Source organism: Cyprinodon tularosa, unplaced genomic scaffold, assembly GCF_016077235.1.
Source record: "Cyprinodon tularosa strain WSP-4 unplaced genomic scaffold, ASM1607723v1 ctg656, whole genome shotgun sequence".
NCBI lineage: Eukaryota > Metazoa > Chordata > Actinopteri > Cyprinodontiformes > Cyprinodontidae > Cyprinodon > Cyprinodon tularosa.
Genome location: NW_024039403.1, coordinates 51,853 through 74,147, shown reverse-complemented (window position 1 = coordinate 74,147; position 22,295 = coordinate 51,853). Strand labels below are relative to the sequence as shown.

The 22,295-nt window shown below is 41.6% G+C and overlaps 1 protein-coding gene across 1 annotated transcript; it reads right to left on the bottom strand.

Moving 5' to 3' along the window:
- Positions 1-4,692: 4,692 nt before the first annotated feature.
- Positions 4,693-22,156, bottom strand: LOC119799262 (flavin-containing monooxygenase 5-like). The gene is made up of 10 exons (XM_038309075.1): positions 22,025-22,156; positions 21,750-21,938; positions 18,992-19,157; positions 16,854-16,996; positions 16,576-16,772; positions 15,486-15,621; positions 15,183-15,402; positions 14,996-15,068; positions 14,640-14,892; positions 4,693-5,681 (listed from the first exon to the last, which is right to left on the bottom strand). Exons 1-10 carry the CDS (start codon positions 22,154-22,156, stop codon positions 5,532-5,534), a joined length of 1,659 nt encoding a protein of 552 aa, XP_038165003.1. The 3' UTR covers positions 4,693-5,531.
- Positions 22,157-22,295: the final 139 nt, after the last annotated feature.

Here is a 22,295-nt window from a genome sequence, read left to right as displayed (position 1 = left end):
ACACAAGTTGTCTAACATCCAATCATTCAGTTAGTTATAACCAAAATGCTCTTCAGTTCTGTTAAACACATCCAATAGTTCATCAAACAAAAAGTTGTGCACTTCCTTGATGAGCTGTGAAAGCTGCACACGAGTGTTTGAAAGACACCAAAACTACAACCTGTATGAATTACTGCACAATACAAGCAATGAACTGAGCAGTTAAAATCAGTATTACAGGATTTCACTACTAGTCTTTGTTTGCAAAGCAGGTCTACATTTATCTACCAGTTGGAACCTGCTGAAACACAGACGAGCCTCTGATTCGCATTACATAGGTAACCATAGTGGTATAAAAGAAATACCACATGCACAATTGTCCTCACCTTCTTGTGAAAGCTGTGCAAAAAAGAGCTACTGCAGCAGTCGTGAGACGTGAACCAGCCTGTAAGCTGTGTCTGTAACTGTGCTGCTGCCTGTTGCCTCATTAGTTAAACAGAACAGCAGCAGAGGGACTTTAACCCTCTGTGGTGTAGAGGGAAAGCTCACTGGACGGACAGATGGTGAACTTTTTTTTGTCTAAGGAACTAAACATAGAAAAGAAAATCACTTTTAACCTCAAACTGGGTTTTAAGAACACATAATCTGTTTGACCAGTATAAGGGAATATTATGTGATATTTTCTGACTTAAAATTTAGCTTATGCTACATTTTTATATATTAATTCATGCATCCAGACAAACTATAGAAAATGTGTGGATTGAATCTTTGTCTGACAAATACTGCCTCATTATTTAGGTTACCTGGTGCAGGTCAGTGTCTCATCTGGATCTTAAGGATATATTACTGTGTTGGAACAGATGGGAGCTATTTCAACCAAAAATACATAAAGTTATTCTGCAATAGAAAACAAAACAAAAACAAAAAAATAAATTCCCTGACAGATTTCCCTTTATTCTTTCACAGCATAAAATTTTAGCTTCAAAGACAACAATTTGCATTTCTAAATTAACGATTTCATTCAAACCAACCTGGCACTAAGTGAGGAAAGTATTTACCACTAAACTTATTTACCTTGTGTAACAGCTTTGGTTTTTGACAGAAACCAAATGCCTAAGACTGACACTGAGGTGGTTTCTTGCAAGATTTGATAAACCAAAAACGGTAACAAGCAAAAATCCAAAAACATAAATCCACAAGACCCAAAAAATACTGAAAACCAGGAATACTCAGAACAAGTGGGCAACGAAATGATCTTCTTCTTCTTCTTCTATTGAGTTTTCTGGCAGTTTGCATCCTGTGTGCATTACCGCCATCAACTGGACGGAGATGTAATTCAGAAATATAATGTCTGTATATCTTTATATCTTCATGAAACTAAATTCTATCTATACTTACACACACGCACATACACACACTAAATTCTCCCAGCTAATTCTGTATCTTTTAAATATTTAATAAGTGCTTTAATTATCTTATCTGATTGATGCTTCCCTAATAAATCTGCCATCTTTACTGAACTCCCCATTACCCTTTCCAGTTCTTTCCTCTCTTTTGTATATTTGCTACAATAGATCAACACATGTTCTACTCCTTCGATTTCTCCGCAATAACAACAATTACCCGTTGGATGTTTCCCTATTATTTTTAGACCTGCATTTAAACTAGTATGCCCAATCCTTAACCTGTTTATCCATATTTCCTCTCTTCTACTCATTATACTGTTATATCCTATGCTAATATCTTTATGTATTTTATATAAATGTCTTCCTTTTTTTTCTAAATTCCATCTCTTCTGCCATACCTTATTTATTTTATCTTTAATAATTACTTTTATTTCTGTTCTACTTAGCGGGACATCATATTCAATTTCTCCTACTTTAACTGCTTCTTTAGCTAACTTATCTACTTTTTCATTACCTAAGATTCCTTTGTGTGCTGGAACCCATGTGAATTGAATACTTATATTTTGTTGCCTTATACCATACATTAAATAACTGACTTCATCTAAAAGATCTTGACGGCTTTCCGATTTTCCACTTTTAAAACTAGTCAGGCAAGACATTGAATCTGAACAGATAACTACATTTCTAGGCTTCACCTCCAGCACCCATTGCAATGCTAAAATAATTGCCAACATCTCTGCTGAAAAAATTGATAAATTATCTGTTGTTCTTCTCTTGATAGAAATATTTTCTTTTGGAATATATACTGCTACTCCTCTTTTACCATTTTCCTCTTTTGATGCATCTGTATATATTTGTGTCATATTTTCATACCTTACTTCTAAATGCTGCTGAATAATTTGATACAAACCTCCACAAGACTCTTCTATTTTTTTAGTTTCTAAATTTACTATTGGCATTTCGAAAAACCATGGAGCAATTTTAGATGTACTTACAGTTTTACAGTATGTTATATTACTTATCCCAGAATACTCTGCATAAATATTTCCTTCCCATCCAAAACTCCTTATATTATGGCCATATTCCCAACATTCTCTGAATATCTGTTTAGTAGGGTGATTTTCCTCATGCCCTTGTAAATTTAACCAGTAATTTATTGACAGTTTCATCCTCCTTAAGTCCAGTGGCATTTCTCCAGTAATCACTTGAAGAGCAGGAACTGGAGATGTTCGAAAAGCACCACTACATATCCTAAGCGCTTTGGCTTGGATTCTATCTAAATCTAACAACAAAGAATTTGCAGCTGATTTATAAACAATACATCCATAGTCCAACACAGATCGAATTAAAACATCATATATTCTTTTCAAGGATGAGCTAGTTGCCCCCCAGTCATTCCCTGACAAACATTTCAATATATTAATACCTTTTTTACATTTATCAATAATCTTCTGCATATGTATCTTAAATGAAAGTTTTTCATCAAACCATACACCAAGGTACCTTATCATATTTACCTGTTTCAATTCATGCCCATATAATCTAAGATCTACTGTTGGATTATCCCTTTTCCTTGAAAAACATAATACTTGTGTCTTCTCAACAGACAAACGAAACCCCCATTCGTGTGACCATCTTTCTACCGTTTTAATTGCTGATTGCATTCTATTTTTTAAATAACTAAGATTTCCTCCTCTCACCCATAATGCCCCATCATCTGCATATAATGCTTTATTAATTCTAAAATCTATATTATCAAAAATATCATTAATCATTATATTAAAAGGCACTGGACTACATACACTACCTTGTGGAGTTCCATTTTGTATATCATAAATGTTTGAATAATTTACCCCAACTCTTACTTCTATTTTTCTATTCTTTAAAAAATCCTTAATCCAATTAAACATTTTTCCTTTGATTCCCATTTTATTCATCTTAATTAATAAACCCTCCTTCCAAAGCATATCATATGCTTTTTCAATATCAAAAAATGTAGCCAAGAGAATTTCTTTATTTACCTGAGCCTTTCTTATTTCATTTTCTAAACAAGCAATTGGATCTACTGTTGTCCGTCCACTTCTAAAACCACTCTGATAAGGGGATAAAAGATCTCTTTTTTCTATTTCATACATTAATCTCCTAGTTATCATTCTCTCCATCAATTTACATAAATTAGAAGTAAGAGCTATAGGCCTATAACTTTTCAACGAAATGATGACAAACCAGCAAAGAGTGACTGAACAGGAGAATATCTGGGAGAAAGAAAAAAAAAGCCCAGGCTAATTAGCAGATTGGGAGCAGGTGTGGACAGAGGAGTCTAGAAGGGAGTAAGGGGAAAGGAGACTGACACAGGAGAGCAAACAAGAAATATCTGAGAACTCAAATACAATAAAAAAAATAACTACAACACAAAAATGGAAATAAGACCAATGAAAACTTAGACATAAAACTTGAACAGAACCAAAACCATGACAGGTTGCAAGTACTGGCCAAGAGTTTTAAACATTAATTTGTATTTCAACCCATTTCCTTTTCCTTTTGTCTAAATTCTAAATGAAGCATGAAAGGTTCATTTAAAGCAAAGCCATAGAAGCTCACCTGGATTCAGGTCTGGACTTTGACTAGACCACTCCAGAAGCTTCTATCTGTTTCTGCCCGTTGCAGATTATTGTCCTGCTGCATAACCCACTCGCACTTTATCTTTAGACTAGGCAGATATTCTGCTTCAGGTTTTCTGCTAATGGACAGACAGCCTTTATATCTCATTGGTTAACAGTGATCTCAGCCCAGACTTTCTCTATTATAGATAATTTTTCTCATTCTCTTACATGCTGACTTTAAAAACCAGCCTAAACTGAGTTTCCATTGATTTCAGGTTATTTTTCAGTTCTTTCAAATTGTGGATAGCTATCAGTATAACTGAGGTGCACATTCTTAAAGCGCATTAAACAACTCATATAGACATCAGCATGTTTCACCTGTTCTTTCTTGTTTTTTGTTAATAAGAGCAGGAAGTGTTGCTTCTGTTAGTTCTATACAGTTAAGAGTTGGTCTTCATCGAAGCGTCCGGGCCGCTAGAAAGCAGTCAGTATTGGCAGGGAATGAACATGTTTTAAATCTTTAGCCTCAAAGAACTCCAGTCCAGTTTAATCCAAACCATATTGGAGCCTGAATTTGACTGTGGATGTGACTAACAGATTCGATCTTATTAGAATGACCTTTAAAAAGTTGGACTGAATTGGAAATGAGGAAGTAAAAAGAACAATCAATCAACCAATCAATGAAACTCCCCATGAAACAGTTGGATGAGCAGCACCTGTTGCTTTAATGTTCCTTTGAAACATGATATGACAAACAGTTATTCAACATAATCCAATGTAATACTAAAGAGATAAGAAACCCGTCACCGTATTGTAATGGGAGCATATTTATGGTGATTTAGTTATGACCAGGAGCAGAAGTCTACTTTGAACTTTGCAGGGTTTTTAACGAGTTCATGTAATGTTTATACCACAACCACAAAAGGAAGAAGTCGAGGTAAGAATCTTAACCATAGAAAAATGTAAGCACGGTGGTGGCAGCATCATGTTGAGGGTTTTTCTTTCTTTGAACAAAAATGATGGATTGATAAAAAAAGAAAGACCTCCAATTCTTTACTTCAATCTAAAAACAAGATGTTTAATTTTCTTTAAAAGAATTTGAAGTTCTGATCATTAAAACATCCCAAGGACACATCACAACCACGTTTAAAATATCTACAGTGGATAAAATTAGAATCTGGAGTGGCCTAAACTGTAACCTGCTTGAAGGTTTCAAACAGGAACACTATCTTTATCCGGTTTACCCTGACCTCCTGGTTCATTCTCTCTCTTTTCCCACTAACATTGTTCAGGAAGTTGGGCTCTGGCAGCTTTCTGGTTGTGTGGCTTTTTTCCTGCTTTTAATCAGTTAAACTGCTTACAGTACATTTTGCAATACCAGACATTAATTCAGTGCAGGCTGATCTGAGTGTTACATTTCTAAGAAAAAGAGCTGCATAATAAAATCTGAGAGCTACACGGCTGCATGGCTGTCGGATGTAGGCTCCTCCCCGTTAACCTTCCTGACAACAGTTCGCACCAGAGGTTTCAGACCCTGAGTTATTTAGACTGCTTGTGGACGAAGCTTGGACATGACGGTGGGGATGAAGGTTGGATGGTGAACTTGGATGTAGTAGACGGCACTTCCTCCAGCCATGATGGCCAAGCTCCACTTGATCAGGCGGCCTGCCGCTGAGCTTTCACGAGGTCCCAGCTGTGTGACAAAAATAAAACAATGAATGGTTAGATTAAATTACATTTAATCTTTATTCAGTATCAGTTTATCAATTGTTTATTTTTTTTTCTTTATTTAGGCCAACAATCTAAAAATGAGAACATTCTTTAAATTCGTTTTATAAAATAATAGAGATGCACAGATCTGTTTTTTTCAATCCAATCCGAAATGATTAGATACTGTTGAATACATTAACCGTATACCTCACCATGCTATGGAGAGCCATTTCAGCCAAAATTAAATAAATAAATAAATGGGTGAAATAAATAAAAAATGAGTAAAATAAATAAAAAAATGAAGAAAATGAGTGAAATAAAAAATTTGTTAAATAAATAATTTAGCTTTTTCATTAAACCAATTTTTTATTTATTTATTTTTCATATTATCAATTTCTCTTTTTCATTTATCTATTTGTCATTTATCCATTTACCCATTTTTCATTAATCTAATTTTCATTTAACCACTTTTCAATTTCCCTTTTTCATTAAGCCAATTTTTTTTATTTATTTATTTTTCAGATTATCTATTTCTTAATTTCTGTTTTATCTATTTTTCATTTATCTATTTTTCATTTGTCCATTTTTCATTTATCCCTTTATTTATTGACCCATTTTTCATTAATCTATTTTTTTATTTAACCACTGTTCAATTTCCTTTTTCCATTAACCCGATTTTCTCTTTCCCGGTTTCATTAATCAATTTCTCATATATCCTTTTTTTATTTACCAATTTTTCTTTTATCTATTTTTCATTTACCATTTGTTTGAAAAAATTTTAATTTTCCCATTTTCCAATTTCCTTTATTCATTAAGTATTTCCTTATTTTTTTATTTATCACATTCTATTTTCCCCTCTTCGCTTCTGCTTTAATATGATAATGAGGGGCGGTGTCTCCAGGCTACAATGGCAGCCTATTGGTTGGTTAGATGCAGCTGCAGCGCTCAGTTCCTGTTCAGTAGCAGTCGAAGTTGAAGCTGTTTTTTCGAAAGTAAAAGTTAAACAAAACTCAAAGGACCATAAAACACGTCGGATATTAAACTTACAGCGTTCTAGTTCATCTATTCGATCAGCAGCTTACCTAAGAAGAACCGATACTGTGGACTTTCCCTCTGAAAAGCAGTCTAGAAATGGCGAACACAGAGGGTGCAGCACGTTCTGTATCAGTTTTACTCATTTTTTATTTATTTCACCCATTTATTTATTTATTTAATTTTGGCTGAAATGGCTCTCCATACCATGCGAGCAAAGACAGGAACATTGTTTGAGAAAATTAACAAATGAACACAGATTTAAATCATAACTAGCTGGTGTGTGTGCTCTGCATGATGATGTAATCAGGGTTGCAATCATAGAATTAGGCCGATTCCAAACGTCCGCTCTAACCCATCCATTACCACATAGAGCGGGGACTTTATAGTGAATTCAGTTAACTGACCGTTCGGACAGATGATCACTACTTTTCACTCCTCTACGGTCACGTAACTCCACCTCCCCATACAGTGACTGCGCCATCTTTGTTATTTGTTGCTGTCACAACAAATCCCATGATGCTTTGCGAGAAGAGCTCTAACAAAGCAATCTGGGATATATCTGCTCGTACAGTGACCACAGATGATCACTATTTTTCAAGGCGCGTTGTGGGAAATTTCAAGTCCACAAATTTTTCATCCACTAGACATTCGGAAACTCCTTTAAATTGGCGTAATCATTATATAGTGCTCTATATAGTGATTATAGTGCCCTATAGTGATTAGGACGAACGCTCAGACACAGCCTTAGAGTTACTAGATCGCTCTAACTGAATTTCTGTCTATGATATCAATAAAAATATAAATGACCGGACCGGAATGCTGGATAGGCGGCGTTCATCCAATATCCGATCCAGCCAATTATTCAATATCGGTGCTGATATCCGACCCAAGTCTCGGATCAGTGCATCTCTATGAAATCATATAAAAAAACAGGAGGCAGCTAATTCATTAATCTAACATTTCTATAACATATTAAACACGAACGGATGAAAAGCGCATAAAATCGTTTTAAATTGGCTCTAGGCCGCAGGGTATTTTTATGAGGCAAATAGAATAGAAGCCCGGAGCGTCACAGTGGGTGCACCAGTAAAAAAACATTCAGTTGAAGCTTAAAAGACTTTCCAGATCAATCAGAATGTTTTAAAAGCGATAAAACACCACAACATGAGCTACAACTGGCTGCGTCAAACTGTCCGATGGTTGTGTGTCTGATCCACCAGTTGTGACAACAGTGACACTAAACTTGAAATTGCATCATAGAGAAAGTGATAATGGCTCCTAAACTAATATAAAGAAGGTAGTTCTGTTGATTTTCACACTAAATTTTCATTCATTCAGTGTAAAATGTTTAACCTGCAGCAGCAAAAACTGAATAAAAACATCAAAACTCATTTATAAAACTAAACCCAGTCGTTTTTGTTTTTTTTCATTATAGGTTACAATTTAAAAAAAGTTAGGTTTTAATAACAAATCTAAAAATTCTTCCAAGTAGAAATGGGGAAATATACAGGAAGTTTGACAATGGCCATTAAAAGTCTTTTATTTCTGTGTATTTCTAAATGTTAGGAATCCAGTTTGTGTGGGTTGTGTTTTTTGGTGTCTTCTCTCCCTCCACCACCAGATGGTGCCCTGTCCTTGTTGGTCCTCTCACACACCTGCGGCTGGTTGACTTATTACTGAGGACTATTTGAGCGGTGGACTGTCACTACCTCGGCGCCAGAGTGTTTGCCAGTTTTGCCAAGTTTAGCCAAGCTGAGTTTTGCTGAGTCTAACTTGTCTTTGTTTTTTGCTGAGCCTAACCTATTTTTGTCTTTGCCTTTTGGCAGGAAGCCTTCCTGAAAGCTGGATGTTTGGCCTCCCCCTGGAAGGATTGTTTGAGTCTCATACTGAGCAGGGGATTAACCCACACAAGCTCCATTCAAATCCTCCTGGATTCCCAAGTGACAGTCCGCTCAATTGCTCCTCTGGGTCCAACTTAGTCTATACTTGTCCGCCCTCCAACCAGTATCAACCTCTGGAAAAAAAAAACCCACACCGACTGGATTCTGGGAGGAAAGTTTTTCTCCACTAACGTGAGTCCCGTTTTCTCTGTCTATCCAAGTCGTCGTTCAAAGTTCCCACGGATCCTGAACTAACCACTGATACCTCCCTTCCCTCTTCCAGTTCTGGTTCACCAGTTCACTGTTTCCTGAATCCAACCCCGCTGGTTTCATCAATAAACCTGTTCAAACTTTTACCCTGGTTCTCTGAGTGGTTTACTGCATGTGGGTCAGATCCCTTAAGAAAAAATCATGACAGAACATTGGCCAAACCATTGACCCAGCAGAAGCCATTCAGAGAGAACTTCGTCTTCAACAAACTGTAATCCAGAAACATAACAACCATCTCCACGATCTCAGCAGCCAACTGTCAGAGCTAAACAGTCGAGTGGCTCATTTAACTGAGGCTGTACGTTTCTCTCTCCAGGCTTCGGGCCCAGCCGGTGTGCTAGCCCTGCCTCAAGCTAACCAAGCAGCTTTTCCTCCCTCTTTTTCTGAGTGCCTATTGTCCAGTCCTCCCAGGTTTGATGGAAACCCCAAGAAGTGCCGGGGTTTTCTCATGCAGTGTACAATTCAGTTCAACCATGCCCCAAGTAAGTTCCCTTTGGATTCAATTAAGATTTCTTATGTCATATCACATCTTACTGACCGAGCTCTGGATTGGGCCGAGGTCAGATTTTCCTCATCCCCTGTTTATGGCTACACTTTTGAGGAATTCATTACCGAATTCAAGCAAACATTTAACCAGGATCTGGATAAGACACTGAACTCCCGTGAAACGCTGAAAGTTAAACAGGGACAGAGATCCGTATCCAATTTTGCCATTGACTGCTGCATTCTGGCTGCGGCTTCGGGCTGGGATAAAACAGCCCTCATGTGTGTTTACTCTAACGCTCTTAATGACTCCATTAAAGATGAGCTAGCCACCCGCGATGAACCTGAAAATCTGGAGGAGCTAATAAAGCTGTCTATCCGTTTGGACAATCGGATCCGAGCTCGAACCAAGGAAAGAGGTACCAAAGCTACTCCTTCCAAACCTTTTCCTTCAAGTAACCTCTCTATTGAGCTTCTTACTATCACTCCTCCGCCTGAATCCATGCTGTTAGGCAGCATGAGGGTAAGCTTTGAGCAGAAACAACACCGCATGCGGGCTAAGCTCTGTCTTTATTGTGGAGAGGGTGGTCCTTTTGTCTCTTTGTGTCCCCTGTCGGTAAAAGCCAGGGTCCACCAGTAGATAAGAGTGTATTGGCGGACAAGAAAATTTCCCCCTCTTCACCTCGTCTACTTTTGCCCTCTTCTTCTGCTAATCAACAATAAGTCTCTCTCCCTTTCAGCTCTTATTGACTCCGGTTGTGAACAAAATTTATTTGATTCTTCCTCTATTCAGCAGGTGGGTATTGAGATTATACTACTTCAGAACCCTCTTCGAGTTTTTGCTCTGGGCAGTAGAAGCTTGCCCCAGATAACCCACTAGACATGCCCCATTCAGCTGACCATTTCTGGAAATCATACAGAACACATCTCTTTCTACATTTTTCCCAAAGCTAACTCTGCTTTGATTTTAGGATTTGAGTGGCTCCATCTTAATAACCCACTATTAATTGGAGAAACATGCATATTGACTCTTTGGTCAGTAAACTGTCACTCTCGTTGTCTCCGATCTGCCGTTCCTCCCGGCTTCCAACCATCTGAGTCTTGTGAGGCAGACCAACCTTATCTCTCCTCCATTCCTGCTGACTATCTCAACCTATCTGAGGTATTTAGCAAAACTAAAGCCTGTTCTCTGGCTCCCCACTGAACATATGACTGTGCTATTGATCTGCTCCCGGGAGCCCCTCTGCCCAGCAGCCCGACTGTTCAATATCTCCAAGCCAGAAAGGGAAGGAAGGGAATGGAGAAATACATTAAGGAGTCCCTGGCTGCAGGTATTATTCGTCCATCTTCATCTCCTCTCGGTGCTGGATTTTTCTTTGTGGGAAAGAAAGATGGTTCCCTTAGACCAGGCATCCCCAAACTCGGTCCTCGAGGGCCGCTGTCCTGCAGGTTTTAGAGGTTTCCCTGCTTTAGCACAGCTGATTATGATGATTGCAGTAGAGCAAAAGCCTGTTAATCAACTATCAATTAAAATCAGCTGTGCTGGAGCAGAGAAACATCTAAAACCTGCAGGACAGCGGCCCTCGAGGACCGAGTTTGGGGATGCCTGCCTTAGACCCTGTATTGACTACAGAGGTTTAAACCAAATTACAGTCAAGAATAAATATCCTTTGCCCCTTTTTGTCATCTGCTTTTGAGCCTGTTAAAGGAGCCACTGTCTATATCAAACTGGATCTCAGAAATGCCTATCATCTTCTTCGTATTAGGGAGGGAGAAGAATGGACTTCGCCTTCAAAACTTCCATAGCTAATTTCGAATACCTGGTGATGCCTTTTGGTTTAACTAATGCACCTGCTTGTTTCCAGGCCTTGGTTAATGATGTCCTAAAAGATTTTTTGAAAAAAATTTTTTGTGTACATTGACGATAAACTCATTTTTTCCAAGAACCTGTCTGAACACAGGATCCATGTCCGCCAAGTACTGCAGCGCCTTATAGAGAACAAACTTTTCATCAAAGCCGAGAAATGTGAGTTCCATAGGCCTTCAGTCTCCTTCCGGGAATTCATCCTAGAGGGAGGACAGGTAAGACCCACTGAGGAGAAAATTAAAGCGGTCCAGGATTGGCCTACACTACAGAACAGAAAGCAACTTCAGAGATTTCTGGGTTTTGCTCATTTCTATCGTCGATTCATCCGGAACTACAGCCAAACTGCTCTACCCCTCACTTCTGTCACTTCCACTAAGGTCCCTTTCGTTTGGTTCCCTGAGGCTGAGGCAGCCTTTGTTCGTCTCAAGCACCTTTTTGCCAATGCTCCTGTTCTCGACCAGCCTGATCTCACCAAGCAATTTATGGTGGAGGTTGACGCCTCTCAGTCAGGTGTTGGAGCCGTCCTCTCCCAGATCTCTGACAGATAACAAGTTACACCCGTGTGCTTTCTTCTCTCGCAGACTTTCCCCAGCAGAGAGAAACTATGATGTTGGAGACCGAGACCTCTTAGCCATTAAGCTAGCTCTTGAGGAGTCGGAAAAAAAACACTGGCTGGAGGGAGCTGTACACCCTGTTCTGGTATGGACGGACCATAAGAACCTCTCATACATTCAGTCCGCCAAGAGGCTTAACCCACGCCAATCTCGCTGGTCCCTGTTTTTCTCCCGATTTAACCTCCCTATTTCATTTCGTCCTGGCTCTCAGAATGTTAAACCGGATGCTCTCTCTAGGCAGTTTGCCCCAGATGAATCAGAGGAGTCTGCTGCCCCCATCCTGCCTCCTAGCTGCTCTGTAGCCGCAGTCACCTTGGAGATTAAGGACCTTGTCAAGCAGGCCCAACAGTCTGAGCCTGACCCTGGTACCGGACCCCCCAACAGAGTTTTTGTTCCTACTTCCATTCGTGCTCGTGTGATTAACTGGCTCCACACTTCTAAGTTTTCTGCACATCCAGGTATCAGTCGACCTGTGGCTCTTATTAGTCGACATTTTCCTTACTGAAGGATGTAAAGAGGTTTGTTTTGGCTTGCCCGACCTGCGCTCGGAACAAGCCCTCTCATCAGCCCCCTACCGGATTGCTTTAACCCTTGCCCATTCACAAGAGACCCTGGTCCCACATCGCAATAGACTTCATCACTGGACTCCCTACCTCTAAAGGTATGACCTCCATTCTCACAATCATTGACCGTTTCTCCAAGGCCTGCCATCTTGTCTCACTGAGGAAGATCCCTACAGCTTTTCAAACAGCCCAACTCCTGGTCAAGCACGTATTCAGCCTCCATGGGATCCCTCAAGACATACTCTCTGATCGAGGTCCTCAATTCATCTCACAGGTTTGGAAGGGTTTTTCTTCGGCTCTTGGTGCCAAGGTCTCACTCACTTCCGGCTACCATCCCCAGTCTAATGGTCAAGTAGAGCGCATGAACCAGGAGTTGGAGGCCAGCCTCAGATGTCTTTCTGCTTCCAATCCCACTGAGTGGATGTTTCTGCTGCCACAGGACTCTACCCCTTCGAGGCCTCGATTTGCTGCCAGCCTCCCCTTTTTCCAGCTGAGGGGGCTGCCATTGCGGTGCCCTCTATTCAGTATCACATCCACCGTTGCAGAACCATCTGGAACAGAGCCATGACTGCCCTAGGTAGATCCGCTGAACAGAACCATAGATGGGCCAATTGAAATAGGACGGTCACCCCTACATTTTCCCCGGACCCGAAGGTCTGGCTCTCAACCTGGGATATCACATCGAAGGCCATGTCCAAGAAGATGTCCCCACGCTTCATTGGTCCTTATGAGGCGGAGGGGACCATTGGAGCATCCGCTGTCCGTCTCTGTCCCCCCTCCACTCTCCGGATTCACCCCACCTTCCATGTGTCCCAAGTTAAGCCCAGTGTTTCTAACCCCTTGTGCCCGCCCACTGAACCCCCTCCCCCCTTGGACATTGATGCCCATCGCCGTGGGCGTGGGAGGCAATATTTGGTGGAGTGGTGGACCGCTCCTGGGTCCCTGGCTCTTTCATCCTGGACCCCTCCCTCATTAGGGACTTCTGCCTTTCTCAGCACTCCGGCTCTTCTGGACCGCCTGGTGGCGGTCGTTTAGGGGGGGTACTGTTAGGAATCCAGTTTGTGTGGGTTGTGTTTTTGTGTCTTTCTCTCCCTCCACCACCAGGTGGTGCCCTATCCTCATTGGTCCTCTCACACACCTGCGGCTGGTTGACTCATCACTGAGGACTATTTGAGCCACGGACTGTCACTACCTCGGCGCCAGTGTGTTTGCCAGTTTTGGTTACTCTAGCCAAGCTGAGTTTTGCTGAGACTGACTGAGTCTTTGTTTTCACTGAGCCTAACCCTTTTTGTCTTTGCCTTTTCGGCAGGAAGTCACCCTGCAAGCTGGGTGTTTGGCCTTCTTCCCCTGGAAGGATTGTTTGAGTCTCACACTGAGCAGGGGGTGAACCTCCACAAGTTCCATTCAAGTCCCCCAGGACTTCCAAGTGACAGTCCGCTCAATAGCTCCTCAGGGTCCAACCAAGTCTAAACCTGTCAATGAGTCTTTTCCTCTGGATAAACCCACACCAACTGGATTCTTGGAAGAAAGTTTTCTTCACTATCATGAGTTCCATTTTCTCTTTCTCTCCAAGTCATCTTTCTAAGCTCCCATGGATCCTGAACTAACCACAGAAACTTCCCTACCCTCTTCCAGTTCCGGTTCACCAGTACACTGAGTTTCCTGAATCCTACACCCGCTGATCTTATCAATAAACCTGTTAAAACTTTTACCCTGGTTCTCCGAGTGGTTTACTGAATGTGGGTCAGATCCTTTAAGAAAATCATGACACTAAATTCTATTCAGTTTATTTCTATAGAGCCAGTTCACAACACGTCATCTCAAGGCACTTTACAGTTAACCTGATCATTCAGTCAGATTGATTTCTATCCAAAGAAAACCAGTTGATTGCATCTACTCATTGAATCTTCAGCAATCCCTCACACTAAGCATGCTTGTAGCGACAGTGGAGAGGAAAAACTTCCTTTGAATAGGAAGAAACGAAGAAGCGGCCATCTGAGGCCGACTGAGGTTTAAAGAGAACTTTTAAAGGGAAGTTTACCCAAATGTTAGTTAAAGCTGATATTTAAGCTTGAATTTATATTCAGTTGGTTTTGTTCTTATATTTAATAAGTTCTACTGAAGTTTTATTCCAAGCTGAAAAAACTTAAAAGTTAAAAAAAAATCCTCTAAAGACAAAACTATTAGAATTAAATGCGGATGTTTGTAAACTTCAAGGCTCATTCCGACCTGTCTGGTTCTTAGAGGCTGGTACAAGCGATCGAACTGGGTGAAGATGGCCTTGCGGGCCCCGTCCCATTTTCCTGGCCCCATCAGTCGGTACTGGTAAGCAGTGACGGGTCCCCAGAAAACCCGCTTGAACAGCGGGAAGTCGGTGAAGAAGAGCCAGAGGAGACTGGGGCGCACTCCGATATCCTTTGCTAAGTCGTCCATGTACTCAACAAAGTCCACCTGCAGGGGTGTCAGCCTCGACACAACGTAGCTGAGGGGGGGAAAAAATGTGAACTTTAAAACTAAACAAACTAAAAGCTTTGCTCGCAGACATTAAGTTAAAAGAGGTTAAAAGTGATAAACAGTGTTCCTACTTTTTCTCAATATTCTTGGTGTCCTTCTCCACAGCCTTGATCATGGCCTGACAGGACGGAAGCTTCTTATGTCCTGAAGGCCCAAAAACAGAAAGCCGACCTTAAACAACCACTTCTATCTGCTAGAAGAAACACATTTTTAAAACAAAAGATGTACTGCAGCAGTGTCTGTTTGATGGAGCCTCACCTTTGAAGACGCGAGAGACGAAGCGAGCCTGCATCTCAGCTTGTGGCATGATGGCTCCGTCAGAATGGATAAAGCCGACGATAGCCAGGGTGGGATGCTCAAGGACCGGGGGGATAACATGCTTGTAAAGACCCACACGGTGCCCCGACTTGTACATGACGTCATTTGGCAGGTAGGGGAAATCATAGTTGTATCCTGTGGCGAACACAATCAAATCCACCTGGAAGAGGAAAGAAATCTTCAGTTGGGAGGTTTTTCCTTCAGGAGGCAACAGCGTCTGACACATCAGGTTTGTCCTCTAACATTTTCCGCAGTGCTGCCGTCATTAAAGACCACGGTGGACCCACGGATCTCTTTCACGTTTGGCTTGACGAGGACCGACCCAGATAAAATCCTAAAGGGGAGGTCATCGTTGATCACTGGAATCTGGCTGAAGAGCCTTTAGAAACAAGAAGGAGGACATCAGATTTAAAATCCTTGAAATAAAAGCAAACAGGAAGCAGTTAAAGATGTTTTTACATCCACAAAGCTTCTGACATTTACAGAAGCACAATATGTCAGCGTTCTGCCCTCTCTTTAAGTTTCTTTTTATTTGTAGTTGTTTTTTTAGCAGTGTTTTGTTCTTGAGTTACTCTCTGTGGCCCATTTGTGTTTCCTTTCCCCTTCCTTCCTTCTAGCCCAGAGGTCACGGATTTGTGGACCGCGGCCCGGATCCAAACCACCTGCTGGCTAATCCAGACCCAACCTGATTTAAAACATTTTTAAATTACTGCATTTTTAAATTGTGTCTAACTTTACTTGCGCCTCTTCTCCTGTTAATACGGTAAAGCCCTACAGAGCGTCCGGCTCCAGGCTGCACGTGATCCAAATGAGCCAATGAGCTGTCAGTCTGGGTTGCTGCTGCTGCTACTTTTAGACACACAAACTTTCTTGCAAACCTTCCACCCCAACAATCCCGCCCCCTTGATAATCGACCAATCACATTCACTGGGAGAATTCAGAAATGCAGCGGGTGGTACAATCGTTTCGCTACGACTTTAAGGTACTTTTTTGAAGAAAAAAAAATGCTGATTTTAATTGAAAACTGATTAACAGGCTTTTGCTCAACTGCAACCATCATAAAAACTCTAAAACCTGCAGGACAGCGGCCCTCGAGAACCGACTTTGGGGATGCCTGATCTAGCGGATTGACAGCGGCCATTTTCAGACCTTTGTGGAGGTAGAAAAGATTGGCGGATAAGTGTCTCATGATCAATCAAAAAAAAAAAATGAAGCAAATCTCAGCTGAGGGATCCATCACTGCACGCCTAATGAAGAACAATTTAGTTTTGCTAAAGAAAAGATACTGTAAAAGAAAATAAACAATCGGCCTCGCTATATTGAAGAGTCCTACCTGTGTTTGGGTTTGAGGCCATACACTGCATGATCGTACATGGCATTGAGCTTCTTCTCACCCAACCAGTTGAGCAAGCACATTGGCAGCACCTTGAACAAGACATGGACGAAGCGCGTGTTGAACCTGTCGACAGGTAAGCCATCATCAGAAACCTGGCGGATGACCCAGGCACCACTGCGAGTGCTCAGGTACACCTGCAGGACGGATGCAAAGACAACGAGGTTTATAGGGAGTCTGACAATGTGGCAACAGTTGGAAATAATCATCTTCCTAACCTGCTCTGCAACTCTGCTGCTCTCCACAGCAATGTCCCCTCCTGAGTTACCGATGCCGATGACCACCACTCTCTTCCCGTGCATGTCCTCAGGTCCCTTGTAGTCCCAGCTGTGGGAGTATTTCCCTTCAAACGTCTCAATTCCTGGAACATTTTGGAAAAAATAATCAAATGTGTGAAAGATCCTTTTCAAACTGCCAAGTCCCTTTTTTTGGTTTAATTTTGCAAATAACAACCTTTCTTTGCATTATTGCAATCGTCATTGTTACATCCTTTAACTCTGATGTCATCTAAGGGGATTTTATGTCAAAGTACAGTAAAAAACAGAAAAAGCCTTCCAAAAAAATCATTAATTGAAGGAAAGTGACAAATGGTTTACAAAAACTATGACATGCTTTTCCATTAGGTTTCGTTGAGGAGATACTTTGTAGGGCAGGATTGTGCCAGCTCTTTTTGTTTGGTCTAAAATATATTCTAATAATTTTGTGATGTAGCACACCTGCGGCTCATTGGACCATTATCTGGAGGGGTATTTGAGCAGTGGGCTGTCACTACCTTGACGCCAGAGTGTTTGCCAGTTTTGGGTACTCTGGCCAAGCTGAGATTAGCAGAGTCTAACCTAGCGTTGTTTCTCTGAGATTTATGTTCTTTTGTCTTTGTTTCTCCGGCAGGAAGACTTCCTGTTTTACTGGATACCTGGACCTTCTCCCCCTGAAAGGAAATACCGAGTTCATACTGAGCAGGGGAAAACCTCCACATGATCTGTTCAAGTTCCAATCGGAAATCTGAGTGACAGTCCGCTCTATTACTCCTCCGGGTCCAACGCTTGTCTACCTGTCTGTCCTCCAACGTGTGCACTATTCTCTGGATTCCTCCACACAGACTGGATTGAAGGACTGACAAGGCCCCCCTCAAACGTGAGTCCCAATCCAGCATTATCTAACAACATCCAAGATTCCTACAGTCCCTGAACTGACCTCTGAACTTCCTTTCTCACTTCCAGTTCCGGTTCCCCAGCTCAGAGTACCAGATCCAACACCTGTACGCTACCTTAATAAACCTGTTAACCTTTTCTCCATGTTCTCTGGGTGGTTTTTCTGCATGTGGATCAGATTCAGATGACAGAGGGGAAGAATTTAGATCCAATTCTTATATTTTTATGTTTGCTTTTTTAGTTTCTCAGATTATAAGATAAAAATTCGACATTCAATGTCAACTTTGACCCCTTTCTGACTCCATACATGCCTTACTGTGATGATGATATGCAAAGAAGAATTAACTCAAGCCTCTTTCTTAGATGAACCCTCTCCTTGACAGTCAGTCAGTTTGGATCATCAGCGCTCTAACTTCATTTTAAACTCTGTGTTTCTTACTCTATGCTGTTTGTTTTACAAACCTCTGTCCTTCACAGAAGAGCTCCTATAAACATAATTACATTATAAAGAGGCAATAAACAGATATTTTGTTTCTGTGGACATGCTGATTTAACACATATTCATATATTTCTTCTTTTAGATTTTATTTTTGAAAAAAAAAAAAAATTTTTGTTTCTTTCTCACATGTACTGCTTTGTGTTGGTGTTAACCTCTTAACATCCACCTCATTTTGAAATCCTTGCTTTATTTAGCATACCCAAATGGAAAAGCAAATAACTGAGGAACTTTAAGCCCAAATTACATGTGTGATCCGTTATTTGACAGCTAATACCATCTAGTTTCTGAATATATATACATGAAAATTGGGTGAGTATAACACAGCCCAAGCTGCATCAGTTCAAAATTGACTCAAAGTTGTTGTTTTTTATTTTCGAAAATAATCAGTCTTTTTTGAACAGCAGTAATAAAGACATGCTTGCTGTGGCTGCTTTGTCATGTTTACATTTTGACATGTTGCTAGATCTGTGTTAATGGTGCTTTGGTGCCCGCTGTGTCCATAAAATGAACTAGGTGGCTGAATTGTGGAGAACCTAAGCTTTCAAACGATGTCTAACATGTCTATAGTGGTAAACATTTTACCAGTGGAATTTTCATGCATTCTGAGTTATTATTTGTAAATACTTTAATACTAAAACAAAATTATAAACACTTGAATAATGAAGTGTACAGTGCGGCATCCTGTATTTTAGCATGTATGCATTACCTGGGAAGTCTTTGAGAGGCAGGTTAGGGTAGTTGAAATGACCGGAGCAGCAGATAACTGCATCAAACACATGCCTCTCCTCTAATCCGTCTTTGTTCTCCGTCACCACCTCCCACTGACCGGTGCGAGGAGAGTCTGGTCTCTTTGTGACTTTTTTCACTGACGTCTGAGGTATAAAGAACGATCAAGGAAAGGTTACATCATGTATTTAAAGAGGTCATAGAATGCAAATATCGAGTTTCCATTGTCATAGATGAATAACGACAGTTCAGTGGGTGAAATGGACGTACAGAGAAGTTCAAACCCCATCAACACCTCCTTTCTCTGCAAACCTCACAATTCTAAACTCCCACCATAAAACGGGTGAATACAAATGAAGCACAGAGTTGACGTAAACTCGGAGATGTTGCCTTGTTTGGTTCTGGTCTGTACTTTTGCCACGCCCTGAAATCTACATACAGCTTTAGTGGCGACTGGGAAGCTAACTGGATTGAACCGCAGCAGAGAGCCATGAGCCGCCCCTCGTTAGCCGGAGGAGGGGGGGCTGGGGGCCGGTAAGGCAGGCGAGGGGAAGCACGGGGCCGCCTGTGTCAAGGCTACCGTCACTGGGTCGGGTTCGGTCGCTCCGTCACCCGCTGGCTCCCTGCCCCCGTCTAGCTCGGGTTCGCGGAGCCCCGGAGCTGACGGCTCGGTTCTGCTGCACTGTAGTCGACCAAATGAAATTTTCCCTGGACATTTTCTTAGGTATGAATAGTAAGACATGTCTGGGACGTCTGGTCACCCTACAGTATCAACAATTTGATGCTTCAGTGAGTGAGTGCTTGTTGCTATGATGCGTCTTTGCTCAGCAGCTTGGCTCGTTGTAAACCAACCAATCAGAGCACAGCTCATCTAAATATTCATGATCATACCATAAAAGGAAGAAAACCTGTCGTTTCATTCTAGGGCTTTTAACCAGGCTGCATTAGGGCTCGTAGAACAGAAAATATGCCATTTTCAGCCCAACCAATTACCCCATTTACACTACCCTTGAAAAACCGTGCTGAGACCGGTCCGAGCTCAGTAACTGAGATAACTTATCGTGTGTAAATGGAAAGCAAACTGAACTGAACCGAGCTAGACACAACCGAACCGAGCTAACTGCAGACCAGTTCCAGAGGTGGGCTCGGCTCGGTTTTACCCTGGCTCGGTTCTCTGATAACAAGAGCGCATGAGCAGAACGCGTCATCTCCATCTGGCTGCACATCCCGATTCACACTCTATTCCAGTAGTTGGCGGTAATGCCCCTCCAGAAACAGAAGAAGAACAGCTTCTTCTTCAACTATAAACAACAATACAAATCTTCTCCACGCAACATCTTAAATAATGGCATTTCAAATAATAACACCGAACTACAGCAATAATAATCAAGCATAACTTTCTGAATGTGACGGGCGCCGCTATTTTGATTTGCTTGATTCCCTCCTTCTTCGTCTTCTTCTTCTTGTGTTTTATGGCGGTTGGCAAACAACTTTTGGTGCATTACCGCCACCAACTGCTTGATTTCCTCCTTTAATACTGGCAGTAATACCGCAGATCGTCACTAGGAGGCGAGGAGTCGAGGAACCGAGACAGCGTGATGTGTAAACGGTCGTCAGAACCGAGCTCGGCCTGGTTAACTGATCCGACCTCGGACCGGTCTCGGCATGGATTTTCAGTTTTTCAAGGGTAGTGTAAATGGGGTAAATGTTTCACACCCTATTCAGAGACCTTAAAGGAATAGTACACCCAAAACATGATTAGCCTTCCTTTTCTACTCACCCCCATGCTGAACAACACTCTGGAGTACTTTTTTGATATCTCAAATGCATCTGGAGATCTGGGAGGCTTCTTGCTGTCTGCTGACATTCAAATAATGGAGGTCTATGGCGCCCGAGGCAGAAAGGTCCATAAAAGTCCACAAAAAACGTGTCAATATTCCTCCATACTGCTCGTCCAATGTATTCCAAGTGTCCTGAGTGGGTAGCGTCCAGAATTTACTCGAAACGAAGTCATTTAGAATGTTTTTAGAGCATAAACAGTAGTGTATAGGATTTTGGTCTGCCGCGGTTTCCGTAGCGTCATGAACGGGCCGGCGCGCGCTTTCATGATGCTACGGAAACCGCGGCAGACCAAACCAGATGAAAGTGCGCATTCAGCTCGGCAAAGAACTCATGCTCTTCCTCAACACTGAAGTCCTCAGACACAGGTAAACAGCACATTTCTTCTTCTACGCTTGCATTATTGGCAGAGCAGACGCTGAATGCGCACTTTCATCTGGTTTGGTCTGCCGCGGTTTCCGTAGACTCGTGAACGCGCCGGCACGCGCTTTCAGGAAATCCTATACACTACTGTTTATGCTCTAAAAACATTCTAAATGACTTAGTTTCGAGTAAATTCTGGACGCTACCCACTCAGGACACTTGGAATACATTGGACGAGCAGTATGGAGGAATATTGACACGTTTTTTGTGGACTTTTATGGACCTTTCTGTCTCGGGCGCCATAGACCTCCATTATTTGAATGTCAGCAGACAGCAAGAAGCCTCCCAGATCTCTAGATGCATTTGAGATATCAAAAAAGTACTCCAGAGTGTTGTTCAGCATGGGGGTGAGTAGAAAATGAAGGCTAATCATGTTTTGGGTGTACTATTCCTTTAAGGACCAAACGCTCTATAGTATCATTCCATCACCCCTTTAATAAATGGATCAAAATGAGGTCTGCTTCCTGTCCGCTCACCTGGAAGCGGATGTGCTGCAGTAGTTTAAAGTGATCTGCGTACATCCTGAAGTACTTCAGGATTTTAGAGTGGTGCATGTAGTTGGGATAATCAGCAGGGATGGGGAAGTCGCTGTAGCACATCATCTCCTTCCAGATATTGATGGTTAAAGAGCGATAGATGCTAGCCCTGTTTGGCTCAGAGACTTCCTGGGGGGAAAAAAAGAGAATTAAAAGGAAAATATCTGACAGATGAAAATAATCTGCAGTTTTTTTTTTCTACAGCCAAGTCTTGCCTTGAACTTCCAGAGCCCCCCCATGTCATCGCTGCTTTCAAAGCAGGTTGGCTCCATGCCCTCATCCAGACAAGCCTTTATGCTGGTGAGACCAGAGGGGCCGGCCCCGATCACTGCGACTCTCTGCACCATGATGAAGCTGCTGCAGGACAAGAAGAACAAAAGGGAGACATTGAACATAAAGCTTTTCTCCCAAGACCTGGTTTAGATTATAGAGTTATGTTAAAGTAATGACAGCTCCTAGATCCCTTTGAATTCATAATTTTGTTAA